The following is a 27,894-nucleotide window of genomic DNA, read 5'->3' on the forward strand; positions in this document are numbered from 1 at the left end:
CCTTTTTATATTTCTAAGAAGTTCCTAGGCAATTTTACTACTGTTTTTGAGCATTTTTGCAATAATTACAGTCGCTAAAATTTCGTCAAGTCATTGTTTTGACGTCCAGTTTGCCTCTGGTGTCGAAAATGTGTACTACACCAAGGTTGTCGATGACGATTGACGAAAAGAACCTTTCTTTTTCGTACCTCTGCAAAATCAGCTGTGCGAGTTCTTGGTGTGTGTGATCAGGAGTTTGGACATAGGAAGGCTAGATTAAAATTTAGCCATGATTAACGTTGTTTCCAAGTCTGCTAATTTATCACCTTACCTAAAAGCAACCAGCCAAGCCGTTGCTTCAAGTGTGAAACCTCTTGTAAAACCGGCAGTAATTCCAGGCAAGTCCATTTATCCAACGCCACCAGTTCCCTTGACTAGTTATGCCCTGACAAAATTGTTACCTTCAAATGACATTAAAGTCAGAACAGGTCCCACAGGTATGTAATATGTAAAATTGCTTTACTAAGTTGTAGCTAATTTTTTTTTACGAATTAATTGGTACATTAGTGTCAATACATTCCGAAAAACATTGCTGATATCCTATGTTTATATGAGACCTAGGCTGGCAGTTATGAGTCTAGGGTCACCATATTTATTCTTTATTAGACCTGGTGCTTGCCTCGAATTAGCAATAAACAATATGAATAAGTTAAAGGCTTTTTGTTTAAATTCTATTGGATATCCCATTGTCTAAGTTAAATAGGTATGATCCTATAACCTCTTGAAGTAAGCCAATTGGACAATTTCTTATCCTTATAGAAGCCTGATGTCAATTTTTTTAGGAATTTGAAATCAAGGGTAGAGTAGCCTACAATAAGCGGACCCGCTGTTTTATATCAATATTAAATGATTACACCAGTTGATATAATCAACCCATGCTGCAGTACAATAAGTGGCCACCACGACAATTAAATCAACTGGTAGGGTACGATAAGCGGACCCGGTTTTTTAATATTGAAATGGGCAAACAATATTACTTAATCATAACCATGGATATAATCTATCGATACTGATTAATTATTTTGAACAATTAACTTAAATAATCTACATCAACAGCTGTAAACATTTTCAAAGGGCAGGATACGATAAGCGGACCAGGTTTTTTATATTGAAGAATGTAGTCACCGATACCTAATATTCACATCTCAAATCCTAGACTATCAATTGATATATAAGTACCTATAGTCCTCAATAACAATCATATGTTTTAAATTAAAAAATAAATTTAATATTTACAGTGATCAAACAAATTATTATAACCAAAACTGAAGACGACCATATTTGCTCCTCTCACAGTTACAGTTGTTTCTTTCCCACAAATTTCACCTAACGGGGTTTATCGGTACCAGTCCAACATGTTGAAGCCACAAAGAACTTGTCTTATCATCTTTCAAAGCAATGTCGTGTAGTTTTATAAAATTGACTGCCATTTTTAATAATCAAAATTACTTATGTAAAATTGAAATATTAATCTACGTGTATTATTTTTTTAGTGTTTACAGCTGTTGATATCTAGATTATTTAAGGTAATAGTTCAAAATAATTATTAATCAGTATCAATTGATTATATCGATGGTTATGATTAAGTAATAATATCGTTTGCCAATTTTGATATAAAAAAACCGGGTCCGCTTATCGTACCCTACCCCTTTCAAATAATACTCATAACTTAATGTAATATTTCAATTATATAAAAGTAACATTTGATTATTAAAAACGACATTCAATTTCAGAAAACTAAACAACATTGCTTTGAAAGATGATAAGACATGTTTTTTGTGACTTCAAAATGTTGGACTTGTACCGAAAACCCATTATGTGAAATTATTGGAAAAGAAACAACTGTAACTGTGAGAGGAGCAAATATGGTCTCTTCAGTTTTCCTAATTTTGGTTAAATAATAATTTGTTTGATCACTGTAAATATTAAATTCATATTTTAATTTAAAACATATGATTGTTATTGAGGACATTACATACTTTTATATCGATTGTTAGTCTAGGATTTGAGATGCAAATATTAGGTATTGATGATTACATTCTTCAATATGAAAAACCGGGTCCGCTTATCATACCCTACCCAAATCAACTATAAAGTATATAAACATTGACATAGATATTCATAATTAATAAATGGCTAGGTGTTTTTATTTTACAGAATAACAATATTTTTTAACACAATCTGAAAAGCCCGTAATGTAATTTGGTTCTCAGACATAATTATTCCAAATTAATTCGAAGAAAACAAAATCATGTGTATGGTATTTTAGAAATGGCCGATTGAAAGTACAATAGAGATATACATGTGTTATTTACGTCACAAGGTGTGAGACACGTTAATCCTTCAATAAATTGTAAACAGTAGTCTAACTGTATGTTACACTGTTTTGTTTGTTACATTTTATGAATATATATATATATATATATATACAGGGTGTATATTATGTCTGGAAACACCCAAATATATCCTTTATTAATTTAAATATAAATTTGAAACCTCTTACAATCGTGATAGAGATTGGGCATCTACTTTTTGGAACAATGTTTTGTTATGTCACACCAACGGGGACGTCCTGCCGAGGGTATCGTGAATATTCTTAATGGAAGCCTATACCTTGTGATACATAATTTTAAAGGTAATAGCTTACTGAATTGAATGCCACAAACCGCATCTCAAGGGGAATTATTCTATCAGAAAATAGAGCATTTTTAGTATTGAAAATTTACTGATGTTCAACAATGTAATTTTAACATGGTTCTTGCCACAAAATGTGTTACACTAATTTTTTAGCATTTTTTTAAATGTTCAATTAAATAAAAACAAAAATTTCATTTTAAGCTGGTTCTATTAGCACAAATTTGCCAGTTTTTATTACAGTACAATTATGGAAATACTTATGTTATTGATTTCTTATTACAAAATAAAAAAAAATAATGTATGCTGTTAGAAAGTCTTACAACAAACGTTTGTACCTGCATTTGGTGTCAAAGCAATTGTTCGAACTGTGTTCCTTCTACGGTTTGACAATGAGCCAATCTTGTGTAAATGATTCGACAGAGTTGCCTAACATTTCTTCAGTTATCAAAGCAATCTCCTCTATAATCCTGTTTCTTAGGTCTTCCAAATTATGAGGCTTTCTTCTATAAACATTGGATTTTAAATGACCCCATAGGAAATAATCGATTGGTGACAAATCCGGAGATCTTGGAGGCCATTCGATTTCTCCTCTTTCGGCCAATCCATTTATGAGGAAACCTTAAATCCAAATTACTCTCTTACCTGTCTCTCATAATGGGGTGGAGCACCATCCTGCTGAAACCATACATTATCAAAAGTATTCTCCTGATGCAATTTGAATAGCTGGGATTATTTCATTTTTGGAGCATATTGTAGTAAAGTTCGGCATTTAAATTTCCATTGATGAAAAAGGGTCCAACAATTTTGTTACCTAAAATTCCACACCATACGTTCAGTTTTTTGTGGTTGCTGTGAATGGGACTCAGTAATCCAATGTGGGGTTTTCACTAGCCCAGTAACGGCAATTGTGCCTGTTAACATTGCCATTTAGGAAAAAAGTTGCCTCATCAGAAAATAGTATGTTGGTCAGAAAATCTCTATTGTCATCACATTTGCGCATCACAAGTTCACAAAAACTCAACTCTTCTGTCGTAATCATCCTCACTTAACTGTTGGACTAAATGAAACTTTAAAATGGTTTGTATTTATTAATTTTCAAAATCTTACTCACAGACATAGGGTGCATATCATGTTGCTGTGCAGCTTTTCTGAGCGATGTATGTGGGTCTTCAATAAATGTTTGCAAAAAACATCTAGTGCATGTTCTTCATCTGTTGCAGATTGTATCCTACCCGACTTTGGCCGATTACGTACACTCCCTGTCATTTCAAAACGCTCAATAGTTTTTGATATTGTTGAAACACTTATGGGATTCCTTTCTGGGAAAGTGTCATTAAACAAATTACAAACTTCCGACGATAAGATCTTTGACGATCGCCCATATCCTCGTATCATCAACAGAGTAATTTGTTCTCTTTCAGACAATTCCCATTAAAATGCCAAATAAAAACTGAACTACTGTAATTAGATAACTTGTTGACAGCAATGCTTCAGAGACACTGATTAACTCGACAGGAATGATATGACCTTTGTCCATTTGTAATTCCCAAGCTTAGAACTGTCTAGTGAAAGCTCCATGCTCAACAAACTGAAACCTGTAGACCAGATGATTAATACACAATAATGTTTCTCATAGGCTAGTGACCTTTGTCTCTTTAAACCTTCCTGCTGACTGGAAAACACCAAGTACAGATTCATAAGTAGTCAGAGAAGTGACTCATAAGTTTTATTCATTGTAATAAAAACTGGTAAATTTACTAATGAACCAGCTTAAAAATAAATTGTTTATTTTATTTTAATTGAACATTTAAAAAAATGCTAAAAAAATTAGTGTAACACATTTTGTGGCAAGAACCACGTTAAAATTACATTGTTGAACATCAGTAAATTTTCAATACTAAAAATGCTCTATTTTCTGATAGAATAATTCCTTTTGAGATGCGGTTTGTTGGCATTCAATTCAGTAAGCTATTACCTTTAAAATTATGTATCACAAGGTATCGGCTTCCATTAAGATATTCATGATACCCTCGGCAGGACGTCCCCCGTTGGTGTGACATAACAAAACATTGTTCCAAAAAGTAGATGCCCAATCTCTATCACGATTGTAAGAGGTTTCAAATTTATATTTAAATTATTAAAGGATATATTTGGGTGTTTCCAGACATAATATACACCCTGTATATATAGTCTAGATTTTTAATCATCATTAAATTATTATTTTTAAGATAACAAAATAACCGAACTATAATGTAATATGATTTCAGTAGTTATGTAAAGGATCTAGTTACTCATTTATAATGTTGATTTGTTTGTTGTGGTGGCCTCTTAAGTATCACAGTTCAGCGTAACTGATACTGATTATTTGATGTTATTGTTAACTTGGTCATCTGTACCAACGTAAACATATATCAAGTTGTAAATGTACTTTTTTTTAAATATTGTAATAGTACAATAATATGGTACTTTGGGATTATACCGACCACACCCAGACATGAACCGTTATTTGACATTTTGCTTCTACTGATTACTAGATTAGCGTAGAGAACAATATTTCGTCAATATAAAACAGGAATTGTCTTAACGCAAACCCCTCCCCATCCTCAGACAGAGGTCAAAGTCAAGCGGTCTAGTACATAACGTGATTGCAGAGTCTCGCCGCCCGTTCAGCTGGTGCGTCGCTTTGTTGTACTTCCGTGTTTTACCCCTACATTTCTCCAAACACAAAAATTCAACAAAAACAAAAACTAAATGTTAATAAAAACACTACTTTTTTCCAAATTGTTTATTTTTTGGACGAGGCCTTTCGAAACCAAAGGTTTCATCTTCAGGCAACTCCACAAATAAATATTTACACATTGTTTGTTACAATTAATATTAAAATAACATATGGTGTAAAAATGTAAATACAAAAATTTTGGAAATATTTCAGCCAGTATGAAAAATTAGATTTGACTAGAGTTTAATTTTTTAATAAATTGAGAAGAAAGAAGATTGGAATTTTCAATAGGGCCCTCTTCATTGTTCATGAGTTTTTCTTTATTTCTGTTTATGTATAGTGTTTCCCAAGCATTTAAGTTCATTGGTTTTGTTATTTCTTTTATTAATTTTAGATTTTTAATTGATGTTCTGTGTCCTGATTCAATGCAATGCTTGGCTACAGCAGATTTGTCAACTCTTCCATATTTTGTATGTGATAAATGCTTTTTAAATCGTGTTTTTATTATTCTTTTTGTTTGTCCAATATAAATTTTGTCACAGTCATCGCATCCAATTTCATAAATTCCCGATTTACTATCATTTGAAATTTTGTCCTTAGGGTTCCTAAAATTTGGGATAGTTTGTTGCTTGTTCTGTGAGTGACAGTTTTATTTGTATGCTTTTTAAAAGTTTTGCGTATTTGGTTCGAAAAAGTGCTGTGTGTTGTGCAAATAAATTCATGTTTTGTGTCTTGAGGTGGTTTTAATGTTGTCTTATCTTTTCTACTTCTTCTTTTTAAAGCTTTTTTTAGTATATTGTCAATGAGTTGTGTAGTAGTGTAACCATTGAACATAGCTTAAATGTTTTTATTAACATTTAGTAATATTTAAAGAATTTTCCAATTGCTCCAAGAGTCTACAAAAAACTAAACTCTTTATTGAAAAAAAAAACACACAAAACTTGTTTTTATTCTTGATCACACTCCGCCACCCAAAATACGAGTGCCTCTCGTACAAAAAGAAAAACATCCCTCGAGATAGTACCTATCAGTAAAATATCAAATTCTAGAGGGGCTGATCAGAAATATAAATTGAATTGTAATGGAAACGCAATTATGTACCGTGCAAAAAACTTAAATAATCATGTGATGCCGCACGGCCTGCCGTAATCGGGATTCTCGAGAAAGATAAGATAACAGCGACAACAATACCGATCACAATACCTGGAAATGCTTGTTGATTGATGGAATGTTAGTTCTGTTACTCAACTACATCGTTTTATAACGTTCTAAGTTCATTGAAAAAAGTTTAAGCGTTAGGGGCATATAACGGAATCTGACCCCATTGATAATCGTAAGTTTGTAATTTTGTAATTAAAGAGTTGTTATTTCGTTCTATCATGTTTGTTTCTATAAATTTATATTTTTTGTGTTCTTCATACTGGTGTGGTCGGTATAATCCCAAAGTACCAATATTAACTTATAAAACAAATAAAAATTCATTGAAAGGATAACCTTATTCGATTTGTTAGTTTTGTTGTTGTAATTTATGGCTGAAGTATAGTAGGGGCCATCACCACAGTCAAATCATTGATATTTATGATTATATAAACCTACCGAAACCTAAATGTAAAACTGAATTACAATATAGGCATTTCAAATTACAATATAGTTCAGCGATTTTTACATTTATAAAAGTAAATATTTAACAATGAATACAAAAAACAATGTCACATTTAGTTTTTTTTACTATTTTGAGGGATAAATGTGTCTGGCAGCTTGTGACAAATAAAATATGTACATAGCCATTGTACTTGGGACCATTACTCAAATACCATACACATGATTTTACTAATGATTAATTTGTTGGAACAATATTCTTATTCAGTAAATGGAAGAACTGGCAATAATTAATTGTTAATAATTATAATTAGTCCATCCGTTTGTTTGTCCATCTATGCATAAACTCTTGATAGAGAAGTCCTAAACTTGAAACTTGGTATTGTATAGGTTCTTCTTGTTCCCAGGAAGACCTCTATTGATTTTGATGTTAAAAGGTAGGCTTCTTGACTTTAGTTTAGTTACCTAAATTTATATTAAACTTCAGTATTAGTAAATTGATGATCAGAAATTTGTAAGAATGTTTTCTCACTATAAGGTGATGATTTAAGTTTATATTTCAGCTCAACTAGTGTAATGTATCTATGTAATCATTCCTATTTAAACATAAAGACTAAATTATGATTAAAAATTCTTGCCCAAGAGTAGAGGAAAAGTAAGTAAAAGGCTGTCTCAACCTTGTCTCAGTATAAAGACCTAATTTGCCTTTCAATTTATTATATTTCAGTAACGACTCAGGTGAGATGGGCCCATACAGATATTCAGGTCCCAGACTTCTCTTCCTATAGAAGGAAAGCTACAAGGGATCCTACTTCAAAGAACGTCAACTCAGATGAGTCAAGGAAAGCTTTCACTTACCTCATTGTTGGAGGTAGGTATATTATTGTGCCCTTTTTACAGTAATAGGTTTTAAGAAGCATATATATATATATATATATATATATATATATATATATATATATATATATATATATATGGGCTCTTTTTGTGTAAAAACAACAAATGTATGTATGTATTTGTGCTACCTTTTTAGTTGCTACAAATTTTCAAATTATGGGACTATAAAAGCTGAAGCTATTAACCCTTCAAAAACTGACAAAATTTCTATGCACGCATACTTAAAATTTGTTGGCGTAAAAACTTTAAATGATTTTGTGGCATAATGTGTTGTATAATGACCTTCAGTATGTGACATAAACCTCAGTTTGGACTAAAACTTTTTTTACCTAATAAGCATATATATGAGGCGTGTTCAGAAAGTAAGTGTACCATTTAAAAAAAAGTAAAACAATTATTTTTCAACACAGTTTTATTTCTACATAAAAGCCCAAACCTAAAATTATTTTTAGACATAGTTTCCACCAATGTTCAAACACGTAGCATGTGATCAATTTATCTATATACTCTTATACTCTTCATAAAAGGTTCCTGCCAATGAATGTAGCCACGACTCCACCGCACTTTTCACTTCATCGCTGGTTTCAATGTGTTGGCCGCCTACCTTGTGCTTCATGTGCAGGAACAAATGGTAGTCAGTCGGTGCCAAGTCCGGACTGTAGGGCGGGTGATCGCGAACTGCTCCCAACAAAATTGTTGAACCAATGTTTGAGTGTCACCAGTGGTATGGGGCCGAGCATTGTCATGGAGCAACACAATTCCGTTACTGAACATTCCTCTCAGATTGTTTTGAGTTGCCCGCTTTAGTTTTCTTAAGGTTTTGCAATACCTGGACGTATGGTTTCACGTCTTGGGAGAAAATCGATCAGCAAAACACCTTTCCGGTCCCAAAAGACAGTGCATGATTTGTTGTCTTAAATTTTTGTTTCTTCGGGGATTGCATGGCTGTGTTGCAACTCCATTGACTGCTGTTTGGATTCTGGTGTGACATGGCGGATCCAAGTTTCATCACCTGTCACAATTTTGTTTAAAAAATCCTCACCATCATCACTGTACTATGTGAGAAAAGTCAAAGCACTTCCGAGTCTCTTGCACATGAGCATTTTTGTAACTCATCGAGAACACAGCTTGCAATAACCTAAGCTGTCTGTAACAATTTCATACAAAAGAGTGCATGAAATTTGTTGGAAATCATCAGATAGCGTTGTCATAGTGAAACGTCTGTTCTCTTGGATTTTTTTGTCAACAGCTCTTATCAGATCATCGGTGACAAGAGAAGGGCAACCACTCTGAATCATCATCAGTAATTAAAAAGACAAACATGTCTAGAAATTAAGCAGTTTATTTTTACAAAACATCACTTTTACTACTTTTCAACATAATCCCCTTAAACATTTATGCACTTGTTCTAATGGACCACAAGCTTTTTTATACCAGCTGCAAAGAACTATTTATCTTGGTGTTTGAGCCAATTTCTCACAAACTTCTTGACGTCCTCATTATCCTGGAACATCTTTCCACACAATGCTTCTTCCTTCAGCAGACCAAACAAGTGGAAATCACTTGGTGCTAAATTGGGACTGTAAGGAGGATGAAGCAGTACTTCACAGCCCATTTTGTTAATGGTTTCACGGGTTAGTTGAGCAGTATGAGGACGTGCATTGTCTTGTTGGAGAATCACACCTCTCCTCTGAGATCTACAACGTTTCTCTCTCATGGTTGGCTTTGTTCAAAAGTATATCCGAGTAGTAATTGGTTGTTAATTGTAAGCTGCTCTTCAAGATAATCACAAAAAAACCGGACCTTCAACATCCCAAAACACCGTCAACATGACTTTTCCTGCTGATGCTTGGGTTTTGAATTTTTTTCCTGACAGGTGAGCTGGTGTGCTTCCACTCTATGCTTTGCCTATTTGATTCTGGCTCATAATAGTGAACCTAAGTTTCATCACATGTTCAAATTTTGTTGAGGAAGTGCTCACCTTCTCTTTCATAACGTTCCTGTAGCTCTGTGCACACTCTCAACCTCGTTTCCTTATGTAGCCGTGTCAACTCCTTTGGGACCCATCATGCACATTTTTTACGGTACTTCAACTTCTTTTAATAATGTTATGAACTGTACCCATATTCACATGAACTTTTTAACTATCATTTCCACAGTGACTCGGCGGTGATCACGAATTACGTCATCAATTCGACTTTGCAGTAAGGGAGTTGAAACTTTAACTGGTCGGCCAGGACGGTGTTCGTCAGTCATCGAGTCTCGGCCATTTTTGAACTGTTGTGCCCACTTTTAAAAATTTGCATGATTCAAACAATTTTCACCGTACACTGTAGTCACTCTAGAGTATATATTTTTTTCACTTGTTTTTACCTACAGCAAGTAAAAATCGAATAACAGAACGTTGTTTAACTAAAGTGGAATTTTCAAGTGGACTTGCTATAATTAAATTAATTTTTGTGCTTGTAAAACAACAATGTTAATCAATCAGCTGATCCCAGTGATGCCAGCTTAAAGCTATAAAAGTACAAAATTACCCTACCAACAGTTTTCTCCCCAGACCTGTTTGTCCCTTTAATTATTGAATGACCCTCGTATATTATTGGTGTTTTTGGTGGTGTGTTATTTGGTGGTATTATTGGTGACTGATATGACAAATGTCACAGCTGTCTTTAAGGCTCGGCAATGTCGCCAAATATATGAACTAGGTATGCTGTGCTGCATTACCCTTGTACAAATTACCCTAATTACCTTCTTAACTGTGTTTACTTCTAACTTATTTATGTGTGGGTAATTGGGGGGAGGGGTGGAAGTTGATGAAATTTTAGTTTAAGTGTAACAGATATAAAATTCTTAAATATGGATAAAATGATTGGCGGATTGTCAAAAGAGTGCATATTAATTTAACACAATCACTGCGACATGAGATGTCAGAAGAATAGTTAGATGCACCCACTACAGTCAATGTATTAAAACCAATCATTAATATGACATATAATAGTTCAGGAGCCGCAGCCAATTTGCACTGTATCAACACACAATCTGGTTTCCCTTGAAATCGATAGAGAATGTTTTCCTAAGAAAAAACTTGATTGTCTGCCAGGCTACTTTTGGTGGAGGTCGAAAATAATTTGAAAGGGTTAAAAACTATATCAAAAATAATTAAAGTACTCATAAGTTCCATCACAATGAATTTAACCATATTGTAGTTTAGAATATACCAAACTTAAATAAATAAAACACAAAAATTAAATATTTCAAGCTCTTACTAGCAGATTTACCAATATTTTTCATCAGACTGTGGTGACTTCCACTTCATAGTAGAACAGCCAACTTCCACAGAATGCAAATGTGAAATATGAGTTCAATAAATCCAACATGTGACAGAGACTGGCAGACTTTTACTACTAAAATCAAGTGTCTTGCTGTACTAATATTGTTGTATATAGATTACGTTTAGAAGAAATAGGAGCTTGTTGATAATAGGTTGTATGTGCATAGGTGGTGCAGTGGCCACAGCATACGCTGCAAAGACGGTGGTGCGTCAGTTGGTGTCTACGATGAGTGCCAGCGCTGACGTATTGGCTCTGGCTAAGATTGAGGTCAAGCTGTCCGCCATCCCAGAGGGCAAGAGTGTCACCTTCAAGTGGAGAGGCAAGCCTCTATTTATCAGGCACAGGTAGATCAACTATATCCTTACCTAGTGATGTGAAATTCACAGGAATTTAAAATCAAGGAAACATTCTCAGGGAATATTACTGGCAATATTCCAAAAATTTATAAATTTCCGGGAATTTATAATTAATGATTTATATTTATAAATTAAATTTTTATAATTTATGATTGGTGATAGCTCAAAAAGCTGTAAATTAATAGTTAAGAGCAGTAATTACATAGTTAAAGCAAACTAAAAAAACTGAAATATATGTTTTTATAATATAGGGTACTTTGGTATTACTGGAGGGCACAATTTTTTGAAGAGTTATGTTATTGGAGACCTTAAAAAACTATTATTAGAAAGAACAGATTTTATTCGAATTACTGTGAAAATTACATATCATTATTACGTTCTGTTCTTGTTTTTTTTTCCTCCCAAAGGAAGCAGTGAGGTCAGCAAGAAAAAGGCCAATCTGTCCTTATCTACTACTGGTTATTAGGCGATATAAATAGGTTTAGATTAGGTAACCTAAGATAACCTTTACTAGCGCTCACATGATCTGAGCTTGTGAATTTGGGTACTATCTCAAGGGATGTTTTGCTTTTTCACCACAAGTGCGAAACATTTACGATCGGTACTTTTCCGACCCGCACTTCTGGTGAAAAGAAAAAACATCCTTGAGATAGTACATAAATTCAAGCTCAGATCATGTGAGCACTCATTAATATCTACTTTAACTTTTTGTATTTATAATATGTATGTATATATAAACTAATAACAAATGGTAGATAGGGACAGATTTATCTCTTTCTTGCTGACCTCGCTTCCTTTTGGGAGGCAGGAAACAAGAACTGATCGGCATAATGACATGTAATTTTCATTAGTAAGTTGAATAAAGTTTGTTTCTTAATATTCCAATAATGTAGTTTCTTTAGGTCACTAGCAAGAGAAAAACTGTTTAAAAATATAGTGGCCTTCATATAATAGCACAGTACTATTAAAATAGTATAATTAAGTCAAATTCCTGGGAATTTATAATTTTAAAATTGAAATAGCTCAAATTCATAGATCATTTTTGTAATTTTGCAATAAAATAATGTTACAACAAACACCTATATGATTTAAAATATTAGTATTAATTGAATAAAAACATCAGAAAATAACTGGAATGTAAAATTATATAAAATCATAATAAATTGGCCTCCTGAAAATCCCAGAATACTGTAAGTATGACTTTACCAGCTGATGGCTGTGTCCTGCATTTTTAGGAGTAGAATTTGTATGCTTTCACTCAAAGGCTGTCGTTTTGACTTTGGCCCATAGTGATAGATTCATGTTTCATCACACATTACAATTCTTTTCAAAAAACCTCCTCCTTCAGTCGAATATTAATTTTTCAATTGCTGACTGATTTGAAGCTGGGTTTTGTTGGGAGCGTCTGTGAGTTGTCTGGAGACAGTTCCAACACTGTGTTTAATTTTGCACTTATCAGTTCAACAGTGATACGCCTATTGTCCCGAATTAAAGTGTCAATTCGAGAGAGGAAAATCCCAACTTCAACCGGTCGTTCTTTGCGTTGCTCATCAGAAATTGTTTTACAGCTACTTTAAAACTGTTCTACCCATTTGTTAATGTTCGATCATTTAAACAATTATCTCCTTACACTTTTAATATTTTTTTGTGGATTTTACAATTTATTGTTATCACCATCTGCTAAAAAAATCAGATCATGGTACATTGCTATTTCACAGAGCACAATTCTCAAATAGACTCTGCATTGAGTAAATTTGATGCTGTTTACAAAATAAGATTGAAGAGCTGACCAGATTCTATTGCAAGTTTGCCAACTTTATATCCTCAAAGTTTCATATGGATCAATTCAGCCGTTTTTGAGCATATATGTATGTACATTTGTACATGTTATATTAAGGCACTATTCATAGAGGTGAAAGGGTGGCAAAAGGTGAAGAAAAAATTCATTACACTGGTATCCTAATTCCATCCTTTCCTTTAAGTGGCATGTATTAATGCAATGCATTCTTACATCTTTAATTCTAAAAGTTATCTTATTCTCCTACAGTTGCATCGCAAAACTCTATTCGTTAATCATGTATAGTGTCTATTTGTTCTTTGAAACTGTCTATACTTAAATAAATCCAATTGCTTAACAGCAAAGGAAACCTCCTTTAACTTGATTAGGCTTACTTAAAACTGGCTTTCCGTACATTAGATGATGAATAGTTTGTCATGTGTCACAACTGATTTGGTGTGTTCTGTTAATCCTAGAGTTGTTGGGCGTCAGTATGCCATAGTGTCAGTACGTTTTGGAGAGTCGCAAAAGGGATTTTGTTTTATTCACTAAAACTCGAAATGAAGAGCAGTATATATGATGTTATATCTTTTCAGAATTAAACCACGGTAACATTTGCATTTGTTAAAAAAATAGGTATATTTATTATACATAATTCTTTTGAAACTTTTTTTCAACCTTAAGGAGAAAAAAATTAATTTAGCAATTTGCAATTGCTAATGGATTATGAAGTTATTTTAAAAAACAATAGAAATGAGAGATAGCCGTTTTGTGTTAACTTCTTCTAATTTTATAAAACATTAACCTTATTACACATACATGAAACTGTACTAAAGTTACAAAACAAGAAGTGGTTATTTGTATAAACGATGAAATACTGGTATGCACATGTAAAAGTTTGGTAATAATAATTCTAGTAATATAATTGTACAATGAATATATGGTAAATATTGACTATATGCTATATTGCATATTTTCTTTTTATTATAAACTGTAATAAATCTGTAGTAACACACAGATTGTAACACTTTAACACTCTGAAAACATAAACATTTGGTACCAGCAAGATGGTAGAGAGAGAACCTAGAAATGCTTTTCCCTCTCCTCCTTTTCATTGTGTCATTTAAAATATTATTATTTGTAAATTATGGATTTTCATACTACCTTAGTTAACTCTTAATAATTAATTGTTAGTTTCACAAATATTTAAGATATTACATGAAAATATTGCTTGTTTGTATTTTATTGTCCAAACAAAGTAATAAATTATATTACTTTTCTTTTACAGTTTTATTGCTGCTTATCTCTGCTGATCAAAATTTAAAATCTTGTCATACAATTTTTCAGGACTGCCCAGGAAATAGAGACGGAACGAGGTGTGCCACTTGCAGAACTTAGAGACCCACAGCACGATAACGACCGAGTACAGAAGCCAGAGTGGTTGGTACTCATCGGAGTCTGCACTCATCTGGGCTGTGTGCCCATCGCTAACGCTGGTACGTTGCTTAGTCTAGTTAAGAATACATTAGACTGTCTTTCTGACCCACTGATAATGTTCACAAGTGTTGTCTTTGTAATAATTTGGTTTGAATCACCTCAAATTACAGTTGAGACAGAATAATTGAAAGCTTTATGTCATTTAGTAAAAAGAAAACCCATGAAAATTAAACTTATTTATTCTAAAACAAACTGCCAGTTGTATATAGAATTAAATAAAGTTACTAGGGTCTTTCAAAATGTAAGTTACTTTAATACAATAACATTATTTATAACTTTTTGTGCTTTATTTATACATATTTGAAAGAACAACTCTTAGTAGCACTATTTTTCAACATAGTTAACAATTAAGTTTAAGCACTTATATCTAGGTGCGAGCTTCTTAATACCTATTGAATAAATTCTGCTACCCATACATGTAATCGATCACAGCAGTTTTCACAAGGTGTGGCTACTTCATTCATTATCTTTTCTTGTTTGATATTGCCATATGAAACCGTCATCTTCATAGTACCGGGTAAGAAATTTTGGAGGTGATCCCGTCCTCTTTGTTTTGAGTTCATCACTCAAGAGTTTTAATACCCATTGGGTTCAAATTTTATGATATTGAATTTTCTCAGTTTGAAAGATCTGTGATTATAACCTTGGATTTTCTTGAATATTATGAGTGATTTATCCAACAAGGTCATCAATAAATATTGGTGTTCAGCCACTTCGCTTTTCAACGCAAACATTATTACATTCTTCACAAAACAATTAACTCCATTTTAAACTGTAGTACAGCTCAAGATGTATTCTCCATACACAGAACACATAATGAATTTCCACCGGTTGAATTTTTTTTTACCAAAAGAAATCTAATGACAATACGTACTTCAGAGTCAATGGGAAGTTTGATTGTGGATTTTTAACATTATTTTTTTCCTTTTGAAGGAAAAAGATGACTGTCCCCACACTTAGTCCTAAAAGAACCTTTGCATCTCCCTTACTTATATTCGTGTTCTCTAATGTCCTTGGGGCTGAGGAGATATGCCCCTAGAAATTGTAGTTATAGCAGGACAACTTAGCCATATATGTTCCACTGATTCTTCTGCTTCTCCGCATTGTCTGCATTCATCAGTCTGGTTGAGACTTCACCTTCACAAGGTTCTTTAGAAGACCACGTTCTGTTAGCATCCCTACAATCTTTCTTATATCCTTATTATGGTCTAGGAGGGATACCCACCCCTTAGCATAAGGAGAAATTATTATTTTTGATTATATTAATCCTGAGGCCCTACTCCAACGGATCTAATCCTCTTTGCCCAATCTTTGACAAGAACTTTGCTGTAGGAGAAAGCTACTCTGCAGCCCAGCTCTGGCCCTACCAAAGGTATCTGCTTTTTCATTACCGTGAATGCCCTTGGCCTGGCACCCTATCGAGTGTAACTCTGTTCTTCTTTGCCAGTTCTTCCAGAGCATTCTTGCATTCCCAGACTGCTTTCAAATCAAACGAGCTGGTGTCAAGGGCCTTTAGTGCAGCCTGGCTGTCAGAGCGTATTAAATATTTTGCTTTTGGCCTCATTTGTATGGGTCTTCTGATACATGATTCTATTGCCATGACGTCCACTTGGAAGAAGGGCATGGCATGTTTTCCCAGGGGCACAGCTATGCCGATTTATATATTCCGAATCCTGCCCTAGAGTCAAGGCGCGAACCATCTGTATAAAACTTCTGGACTCCTTTGGTAAGGTAGGCCTCCTTTTTACTCCATTTCTCCCTCTCTACAATAAAGACTGTGTATGGTTTATCAAAGGAGTATTTCTTAACCATTCTTTCTGACACGTTGGTTTTCATTTCAGCCTCAGAATTTTCATATGACCTTCTGAGTAGGTAGCCTTTAACACCCTTGTACCCAGAAGCTTCATTGCGCTTAGTGCGGCTGTCTTCATCACCTCCTGCCCCAGAGGAGTGTATCCCAGGACCACTTTAAGTGCCAGAGTTGGACAGGAGCTCATTGCTCCTGTGATGCTTACGCAAGCTAGCCTTTGAAGACTCTGTAGCCTCTTGGCAGCTGTTTTTTGTTCTACTTTCGGCCTCCACACTAATGCAGCATATGTGACCATTGGTTTTATAATGGTTTCATATATCCAATAAATCATTTTGGGTTTCAATCCCCATTTCAATCCAAAGAGTCATTAGCAGGCCCCAAGGGCCATTGTCGCTTTAGATAGAGTGTTTTATCCTGAACACTATTTAGAACAGTTAAAATGGCATATTAACCTTCATTAAGACAATGTGCTTGATGGTTATTGAACGTAGCTACACAACACCACTTAGATCGGGTCGCTTCCCCCACCTGTTCGGTGGCCATGTGCCTCAGCAACTTACTTTCCAAATTGAACTGTTTGTAAATACTTTGTGGTTATAAATGTTCAATAATTATTTATATTTTTGCATTATTTAAATTCCTTAGTTTTAATTATTTTTCAACTTATGTTAATGTACATTTGTAAACATGTTATATTAATCTCCATCTTATAATTGAAAATCATTGACACATTTAAATCGTTATGTATAATTGATTACACTATTAGTTATTCCAATTAGAGCAAAGACAAGCTGAGAGTATTACGTCTTCTGCATATGATTTAGGGTCAGTTGTAGAATGATTTTACAATAAAAAACAGAGTTATCTGTGACCCTATGCATATGAGTATACAATTATTTCTAAAAGCCCATTAGTATTACTGGTGATACTTGTATTTCCATTTGATTTAAAATTCAAAAAGAACATATTTGTCCTCCAGCTGTTACAGATGAGCAGGAAAACAGTGAATTGTGTATCTTTTATTTATTATTGTTGTAAATCATTACAAAATGGATGAAAATTAAATATTGCATAATTTAAAATGCTCTAGTTTATTTGTATACTTATTCGATTGAGCAAGAGATTTCTAAGACTACTATTGCGACTTTATTGCTACTACTAATCACACTTAGCACTTCAAAAAGTTCCTTTAGATGAAATAGCTACAAATAGACCATACTAATGTAGTGAAATGCCTACTGATTGGTGGACCAAAGTGTCTTAGATAAGAGGATACATATAACCTGCCGCAGAAACCTAACAGCATAATATAAAACTTTAAAGTAATATGATTCATTTTATTTCTGAACTTTAAATTAGCCAGTATTAGTTTTTTACCTTAGTACTATATCTATCTACAGAATAAAATATACTTGTGCAATTCATATATTTTAAGGTTATTTAAAACGTTAAACCAAAATTTTAGTGCCTGCAGTGAAGAGAGTTTATAAAATAACGAGTTTGGTTACAGGTTTGACTAAATTTCAGTGAAATAAAATAAGGAAACTTCTTTAACCTGTTGACGAGTGCAGCAAAACATACCCAAATGAGTGCGCACGGCATTTGCCGTTTGGTCCCATATGAGGGAGCACGGCATTTTCCGTTGCAGACTAATGACTGTCAGTTCGTTCTCACTGACTTACTGTGACGTCTAGCGGAGATTTTTGGAACTTTTCAGTTGTTCCTAATAGTGTCGCTTTATTGTGTTGCTAGTCCTGTATCGTGGTGGCACCTGGTGATAACTTTTAAAACTATTTTACGGAGGCGGGACACAAGACCCGCTACGTCTCCAAGGTCGCCATTTTATAAGGCCACTCCCCCAGAATGACACAAAGAAGCGTAAACTACTCAGGCGGTGCTATGTGTGCAAACACACCACTCGAACTGGACAAAGAAGAAAAGAATCCAGCTATGAATGATCAACATGTGATGTCGCCCTTTGTATATATCCTTGTTTTGAGCAGTATCACACACTAGCAAAGTTTTAAAATGAGATTATTGCTTTTAACAATCTACAATGTATTTTTATATACATTTAAAATATAATAAACAAGTTTATTAACATTTAAACGTTTTTTTTTATTTTACTCCCTAAAAGTCTGTCACTGGTCAGTGAGGCACTCAGTATGGACCGTCATAGTGGCACGGCAAATGCCGTGCGCACTCGTCAACAGGTTAAGCCAAAATAACATGCCAAACAAGTTAGAACATTCTGTGGATTGTTACAACATTTACTGACTATGACTACAACAGATTAAATGTATTCTAAAACCTATTCCCCAAATTGTATTATTTGTTTGCTATTGAATGTTGTTCTGCTTTCAGGTGACTTCGGTGGGTACTACTGCCCTTGCCACGGCTCCCATTACGACGCCTCTGGTAGGATCCGTAAGGGACCTGCACCCTTGAATCTGGAGATCCCTACGTACGAGTTCCAGACGGAAGAATTATTAGTCGTTGGTTAAATTTTATAAATATTGTAACCACTTGTGAAACTAACCTAATTAGTCAACACCATGTAACTTTTAATTCAAGTTAAATAAATTCTTGCTTGGCAAATTTGAATGTCTTTGTTTCAGTGTATTGTAAATACATGTTTTATTTCTTTTAATTTGTACAAATATTTATTACAATTTTCAGTCATACTGTGTACTGATTGAAGTATAATGTGAAAATAAAAGTTATGTTGAATAAAAGTTACAACCAAATAGTCCCTTTGTAAATTCCTTCCTTGCTACTTTGTTAAATTGTCATAGTAGTGAGTTTTCCCCTGAGATAATACTTGGTTCTTGGAAAGTAGATATCAAAAATGATGTTTCGATAAAAATAAATTGTAGATAATTGCTTCTTATAGCTACTGGATATTCAATAAAAAATCAGAGTTGTTCACTCGTCTTTATTTCATTATTTTGTACAATTGTTTTGGAAGTAAGATTTTAAATATTTCCAAAGAATTAAAAGAATAGCACTGGTATCTATGTACTAATATTTTTTTATTTCTTTTTAGTGTTTTTAGAAAACACTTTCAAAATCTAAGTATTTACTTTAAACTAATATTTAACTGCCTATGCTGTAGCAATATTTCCTGTCATAAAAAAAATTAATAACCAAAATGTCATTGTAATATTTTAAGCTGTAAACCTTTTTTTGGAAAAGATTGAAAAATTATCAAGTTGCTGACTTTATTACTACCAGTAACCTACAACTGATTCCTAAAGTACACAAGTTATTAATGAGTTAAAAGATCCTGCTTAAATTCACAAAATACACACATCAACATTATTAAATGTTCTATATACATTATTTGTAATAATGTCATGTATTGACTGGCATACAACCCATTCATGGCAAAAATCTCTTTTATGTTTGGTTCAATTATGGATGTGATATGAATATGAAGCTAGTTTCATTATTTGTTTCGATATCAATATCACTTGGATATCGATATACTGTACAGATCAGAATATCGACATCCTCAATATTGATTTAATGGAAGAAAGAGTTATAAGATACTAGTGAATTATGTTTCCGCCACCAATGTTTAGTTTGCCTTATTGCCACAATCAAGAAAATCTGTCAAAAAGTGTATATTTATGGCCATTGTAATTTACTCTCCAGTCTTAGTATTTTGTTCTGTGGTAGATTTTGCCTTGTTTTCTGACCAAGAATATATGTACATACATACACAGGTCTGAGAAGCCTACTTCTGTCAAAAGACAACTGGATGTTATAATACATCTTTAAATGTATAGTAAAAATTACATAGTAACTTTGTCTTTTGTATCTGCATCACAGTACTGTCCAAGCACTACATACTTAATATTTGCTAAAGTGTACAATTCGAAGTATTTATTTTCAGAAATTTTAAAATTTTCTTATCTGGATATTTTCTTACTCTGTGCTTAACATCAGTTGCAAAAAAGGACGAAATAAGAAGTGTTGTTACTATCAAGCTTACTCTATGCTTTCACACTTAGCTATTAACAAATTAAAAATATGATTGTGCTGTGATAAAACAATGTTTACACAGAACAGTTGATAAGATTTTACAGGTTCTTTGAATTAATATTTCACAACTTAAGAGACCAAGATGGGAGTTTTTACTATTTTAACCCTAGAGCTGGTATGAAACAAATTTTCGTCGCCAAAGGCCCGTCCGATTTGGCAACGACGAATATTCGTCGCCAAAGTAGACATGTACAGTTATTAAAATTTTAGGCAATTAAGGTCATATAAATGATTTTTATTTGATATATTCTGGAAGAGCAATAACTATAGTACCGATTTACTGTTCTTACTTCGATTATTGTCTTCTTTGTTTACCGTTAAAACATCGTTTTTTTTTTTTTGGACAGCTGACGTGAACGTAGTACGGGTCAACCACATTGTTGTGAAACTGTAAACAAGTGTTGGGTTTTGTGTTTGAGATTACGAATACAATAGTATTTGTGGAAATTGTATTTTATAGTGTTTTAGTGTTGTTATTATTGTTTTTTTAGCTTTCTTAGGTTATAGTTTTAGTTGTTCACTATGGGTGAGAACTTTAGAGACCGATGAAATGATCTTAGAGAGCTCGCAGGGCGGGATCTAGTGACGCTGAGTGAAAAAAGAAACTTTGTATATATTGTACATATGTAAATAAGGTAAGATTAAAATGTATTATTTTATTTTATTTTTGTTTTAACAGTCAAGAGATTATGTTTTACCCACGAACAATAATATTTATTTAGAAATGTACGCATTTTTGAAAATAAATAAATATGGGTGTTTTTTCATACAAAGCCCTGTAACACATACGTTTTGAGGTAAAAGTTACAATAATTATACAGGGAGCGGCAAAATGATCTGACGGTTTTATAATGTAAACAACTCAAACGTTTAAAGTGGTACAAAGTGTTTTATTGCAGATTTAAGATTGGTATTTATGAACATTTATAAAAATAACCAAAAAAGGGCGAGTTGATCTGTTTAAGATTTGAATATAACGTCTTTAAAATGATGTTCGTCTTTGGCGATGCATTCTTCCAATCTTGCACTGAAATTTTCAAACACTTTCCCTAACATTTCAGGAGAGAGTTTGGCTATTTCTTGGCGTATGGTTTCCTTCAGTTCATCCAATGTGCGGGATTTGTTTGTGTATACTCTATATTTCAGCAGTCCCCACAAGAAGAAGTCACAGATGCTGAGATCCGGGGAGCGAGGTGGCCACGCAATGTCCCCGAAACGCGAGATGACTCGGCCACAGAACTTGCTTCTTAAGAAGTTTATTACCACATTGGCTGTGTGGACAGTTGCCCCATCCTGCTGGAACCAAATTCTGTGGCGGTTTGAAGCGATTTATGAGTATTTCCGGGATCAGGAAGTTTTTCAACATAGTCAGGTATCGTTGTGAATTGACGGTTACAGTTAGACCGTTCTCTTCAAAAAGGTATGGGCCTATAACACAATTTTTTGTTACGCCACACCACACAATGACCTTGGGACTGTGAAGAGGTCGTTCATGCAGTTCTTCTGGATTGTTTTCTGACCAATATCGGAAATTCTGTTTATTAACATAACCATTCAAATGAAAATGAGCTTCGTCGCTCATAATGAGAATTTTTTCATCTGTAAGCAAATCAATCATTTGCTCTGAAAATTCAATACGTTTTGCATAATCACTGGGCTTCAAATGTTGCACGATAGCCATTTTGTACGGATGAAAGTGCAGGTCGTACCTTAATATTCTTCTTACCGAGCGGTCAGACATCTGCAGAGCTGCAGCTTGTTTACGTGCAGGCCGCCGAGGACTGGCTTCCACAGCTCCTCTCACTCTCTCGACGTTCTCTAGCGTCCGGGCTGACCTTGGAAAGCCTGTTGATTTTCGTTTTAAAGCTGAACCGGTAGCTCTAAAGTTACCCACCCACAGCAAAATGGTGTTTCGAGTTGGCACTTTCCCTCTTGGAGCCACATTAAAACGTCTGTGGAACTGCCGTTGAACAGCAACAACACTATCGCCACTTTTAAAAAATGCTTCCACAACGAACGCACGGTGCTCAGCCGTCCACCGCTCCATGGCTACTAAAAATGTCCGCACGTAGGCTCTGCCACGCCCCTATCCCCACCGCCCCCAAAAACCCACTCGCTTGACAGCGCAGCAGCGAAAACCGTCAGATCATTTTGCCGCTCCCTGTATATTTTTGGAATCAGGACAAAATTTTGAATAAGTTATACATTTACGGTTTTGATGTAAAGCTTATTGCTAAGCAGTTACACAATGGAATATTTACAAAAATAATGTCCAAAAAACATTTTTCTTACATTTTGTAAATAAATAAAAACATGTTTCCATGGAAACAATAACATATTGTTATTATAATGCTCTCCATATAGTTGTGAATACATTGACATATAATAGTTTATATTTGGACTAACAGTTATGAAATGTGATACATTATAAGAAACGTCTGCGAGGCTGTTAAAATAGAGCCGCCAGTACAGAGTGACACCATTGCCAGTTCTAGGGTTAAAGACCAGTGTAGTGTATTACAGAGAGATTTTTGAAATAGGAAAGGCCTGTTTTCATACCTGGGACCATACGAATATCCATGCAAAATTTCATTACAACCGGTTGAATAGTTTACATGTGAAAACAAAACAAAGGCACTTTCGCATTTATAATATTACTAGCAGTTACCTGAGGCTTGACAAACAATTTCGTAGGTTTAGCATCTGTATGAGCAATTTTGGTTCAAATGAATTATGTATTGTACACCAATGTTGAGTTTGTCCTGTTAAAAGTCAAATAAGAAGGGTTTTATAACAGTCTATTCATTTTCAGTAAAAGTTAAATAGTTACTCTGTCTTTTACATCTAATTCTTAATATTTGCTAAAAAATGTACAGTTAAAAGTACATTAACAATGATGTTATTTACGTGTTTGTTTCTGTACAAACTGAAAAGTATTGTTATTATTTTAGAACATTGAGCTGAAATTGGTACATCATAAAACAATGTTTACACGAAACGGTTGATTTTTCACAGGTTCTTTCAATTAATATTTCACAACTTTTAGAGACAGGATTTTTTGCTACTTTAAAGACTAGTAGGGTGTAGCCCAGAGGAATTTTCGATATAAGTATAGGACTATATTCATCCCAGGAACCGTTAGAATGTCCATGGAAAATTTCAGTACAATCGGTAGAATAGTTAACACCTGAAAGCAAAACAAACAAAGGCACTTTTGAATTTATAATATTAGGATTAGGATATACAACTCATTCCAAAATATTTTGTTTAATAATACAAGAACTGATTAAAAAAATACATTACAAATTAAAAACTAAGTCAATTTAATATTACAGAAGCAAATACTTAAATTATTTTATTTACTATTAATTTTTAACCAAAAACAATTTGAAGTATGTATAACTTTAAAGAATATATAATAGGAATAAATTTAAACAAGATTATAAACAACAATAACAATAAAAATTGTGAAAAATTTAAATCTTATTGTGTTGTAATCTTTAACATTTCTTTGAAATTAAAAATATTGCCTTTAGATTACTTCAACAGTGGTTTTCTTCAATTACTTCATAAAAATCTAGACTTCTATGTACGATTTAATTGAAAACACTGAAACAGATCAAATGTAAATATTTTTTAATGGTTTCGTAGCAAGCAATTCATGTTTAAAGCTACTATTGGAGGTTCAAAGTCCTAATAAGAAAATGGTCAAGTACATTAAAACAACAGGTATTACAGCTTCTTTGCAGTCCAGGGCACAAGCAGGCAGTGTATGTTCATAATAACACAGCCTTTGGCAGTCTTGTTTTAACTAGCGTTAAACCCATTGCATTAAATAACAGAGTCTGTTCAATGAAACCAGTCTTGTAGTGACAGACTAGAGTTGTAAAGAAAATTAAAATAAAATTTACTATAAATTTACAACTTTACGTTATTGCGATACAAATATGTTGTGGAAATGTATAAACTGTATACAAATGATGTCCTCAAAACCTAAATGTTATTATACTTTATTTTAATTGTGAAAAAACTATACTACCTAAAGTAACCTTCCCTCAAGAGACTAGCAAAGTTTTATTTCTGCCTGTAGACATGATATTTGGAAAACAAACTGACCTATAGACGTAAAAGCCTCATTTCCAAACAGAAAACGCTGAGTTTCGATGATGGTGCACGTAACTCCATGAGAGTGTTAGTAATAGTAAATATATTTTAATTGGTTTTACCATTGTAAATTTACACACATACGCATTGGTAACCATGATAGGATCAAAATAATAACAGAATGAATAAATTTGTAAACAAACTGAGTGCAACTTTATGATATTTTAAGATGTGACAATAATTTTATCTATAAAGAAAAAATAGTGTGAAAGTCAAAATGTTACAAGTCTATTACTAGATTTGATTTCATTGCACTCTTGAGTTTTCAGATGTAGTGTAGTGCTTCCTAGCTCACTGAAACTGATTGTTTAAAGACTGGTATGAATCCTAATTGTACCCTTTGTGGTCGGAAGGCCTCAAATGTGGCTACAACTTATTTTTCGCTTAATTCAGATTTAGTCTTATGTGGTCATCCTTAGAGCTTGCTGGGCCATCCATAGTGCTTGGCTGTGTTCTGCATCACCACTCTTAAGCTCTTTAAATGACTGAGATTTAAATTAAACTCTAAAAGAATTTACAAAGTTTATTAGTTTTAAGGTTAAAACGTTATTAATTGGTTATTTATGATTTGCTTTTAAACGAACCAAGTAATATGTAATTTGAGTTATAGGTTGATCTGTCTTAAAATTATTTTTATTTGCAGGATAAAAATACGATCCGTCTCAATTAGATCTCTAGTATCAACAGAATATAAACTCATTTCCATACGTTGTGCTTTGTCTCCATCAAATGCACTAGTACCTATTATAATAAGTAAATAGGATACTCTGTAACAGCTACACTGACTTTGACAGTTAGATAAAAAATTGTTCTGAATGTTTACTATGGTATAGAGCACCACCAAGCTGAAAGACAGGACATGGTCATTTCTACATGGACGAGAATAAATTCTACATGGTGCATGTCCAGTCATGGAATTCGCCTGACTATAATTGAAGCTTATCACTCAGTTGGCTGACAATATATATTTTGTCTGCCAGAAAAAATGTATTATCTGTAAGATTGTCTATCTATCAGCAGGACATCTCAAGAACATTTGCCATAGATCTGAAATTTTGCATGCAACCTTAATGAAGCCTCTAACGCAGCATATGTGGTGTGGCATACTCCTACCTCGTAACAATAGTACAAATTGACAAGCCTGCATTGCTCAACATTTAATATATTTTGTAAGCTGAAAGCTATTGAGAATATATTATTTTAAATTACCTGATGTTAATATGCATTCAGAGCACAAAATGTGTGATAATATTTACGAGAGAAATATTATTAATATTACTAAATGTCTTGTAAATGTTAAGGGAAATTATGATCCCTTTATTATTGTTAATGAGTACCTTTGATTCTACTGAGTACTCTTGTTTATAATACAACAACAATTCACAAATATTTAAATATGTTCATTTTAATATTATAGTAATTGTAAAATTCTTTGACTTTTTAAAAAAAGTATCTCATCATTTTTGTCTTATTGGGTCAAATAAAGGGCTTGTGAAAAAAGCTAAGTGAATTTTTCAATCAAAACCAAGACTGCAACGAGAAGATGAATGTAAACGTCATTCAAAGAATGTTTTGTGGTGTTTATAAATCTGCTTGAATAAGGATCAACAATTAATTGTCATGGATAACATCCCATCCAAGAAGAGAATACTTGTATGTATTATAGGCACAAAATAGCGAAACGCGGACATCTAGAAGTGAGTGCATCAGGAAGAAAAATATATCCTTTACCGATTGTGAAAAACACCACAGTACTCCCCTAAATATCCCAGTAACTTATGTTAGTACCATTTTGATGGCCTCTTACTCTGGCATTAATTTTCTAAATATCCAAATGGTTTTAATTTGAGCCTAACTAATTTTCCTTTAATACTTTACTTTAGAGACAATGGAAAGAAGAAGAATACAGTGGATGGGGCATGTGAAGAGGATGGGAGATAATAGAATGCCTAGAATAGCACTGGAGAAGGAGGAAAGAGGAAGAAGACCAAGAGGAAGACCGAGAGGAAGATGGGAGGACCAAGTGTGGAAAGACATAGAGAGAAGGGGACTACAGAAAATGCAGGTGGAGGAAGAGGAGACCTGGAATGACAGACAAAAGTGGAGGGGCTGTGTACGACGACCCGTGATAACGGAAACGTCAGATGATGATGATGACTTTACTTTGTAATTAAAGAAAATCCAAAAATGTATTACTATGTCTAACTAGAGAACTAAAATTTTCAATCAGTCAAGCTTTTATGAATCCAGATTGGCAGAAGAGTAGGTTAAATACCTCATAATGAAGTTCATAAAAGTTAAGTCAAGTTGTTCCTTTGTCTGGAAACTAAAATATATTGTCTAAAGTGACAATCTTACATTGATCTATATTGGACTTATTCAGTACTATCTTCCTTACAAAATTTTGTTATAGAGACACTACTCACATAATTGATGTTTATTAATATAAAAAAAGTAATTAGAACAATGTGTGGACAGGGTCTGTTGTCCACTGAAGCAGCTTAATCAACAATTAACGCTTGCATATAATAGGAAATCTAGCATGATAAAATTTGTTCAAAATCGTTATAACAAAAAATTTTGTAATTTAAGTTTTTGTTTTTTGTTATGAATAGTATGTAAAACTGGTGATAGAATGAACAACAGACAACAACAGTGCTCCATTCATTGTTCTTGGCTTCCTGTTATCGATTCGAATCTGGATCATGTAGCTACCGACCGCCATTTTGGACTGTACATTGGCACATTTGACAGGTTTCCATATGGCAAGAGTGCCAATGCAACTCTTAAGAACAGTGTGTAAGCTTTGTTGCTACGTAATTTTGCGACTAACAAGTTTTATTTCTTTGAAATAGTGATTGTATTTGTGTTTGTAGTGAATTCTTTTTAGTTTTATATTAATCCTTTGAATGCCGCAGAGGAATAATTGAGTGACAAAAGAGATTCACCTGAAAATAATGTTGCAAGTCATATGGAAGAAATGCCAGGCAATAAATAATTAGGGGTATTGCAGAGCT

At 33.5% G+C, this 27,894-nt stretch overlaps 1 protein-coding gene across 2 annotated transcripts; it reads left to right on the forward strand.

Moving 5' to 3' along the window:
- Positions 1–170: 170 nt before the first annotated feature.
- On the forward strand, positions 171–19,415 carry LOC124365046 (cytochrome b-c1 complex subunit Rieske, mitochondrial). Of its 2 annotated transcripts, none has more exons than XM_046820949.1 (5): positions 171–377; positions 7,722–7,865; positions 11,393–11,570; positions 14,707–14,855; positions 19,031–19,415. In XM_046820949.1, the coding sequence occupies exons 1-5, from the start codon at positions 269–271 to the stop codon at positions 19,168–19,170; spliced, it is 720 nt and encodes a 239-aa protein (XP_046676905.1). In that variant the 5' UTR covers positions 171–268; the 3' UTR covers positions 19,171–19,415. The 2 variants fall into 2 exon arrangements, with proteins under 2 accessions (XP_046676905.1, XP_046676904.1); XM_046820948.1 differs by having other exon boundaries at positions 172–476.
- The last annotated feature ends 8,479 nt before the right edge of the window (positions 19,416–27,894 follow it).

The sequence above is a fragment of the Homalodisca vitripennis genome, chromosome 6, assembly GCF_021130785.1.
Source record: "Homalodisca vitripennis isolate AUS2020 chromosome 6, UT_GWSS_2.1, whole genome shotgun sequence".
Taxonomy (NCBI): domain Eukaryota; kingdom Metazoa; phylum Arthropoda; class Insecta; order Hemiptera; family Cicadellidae; genus Homalodisca; species Homalodisca vitripennis.

Coding starts and splice junctions, on each gene's coding strand:
- LOC124365046 (XM_046820948.1), top strand. CDS start 269: ATGATTAACGTTGTTTCCAAGTCTGCTAATTTATCACCTTACCTAAAA. Junction 477..7,721: donor AGTCAGAACAGGTCCCACAG/GTATGTAATATG, acceptor ATTATATTTCAG/TAACGACTCAGGTGAGATGG. Junction 11,571..14,706: donor CCTCTATTTATCAGGCACAG/GTAGATCAACTA, acceptor ACAATTTTTCAG/GACTGCCCAGGAAATAGAGA.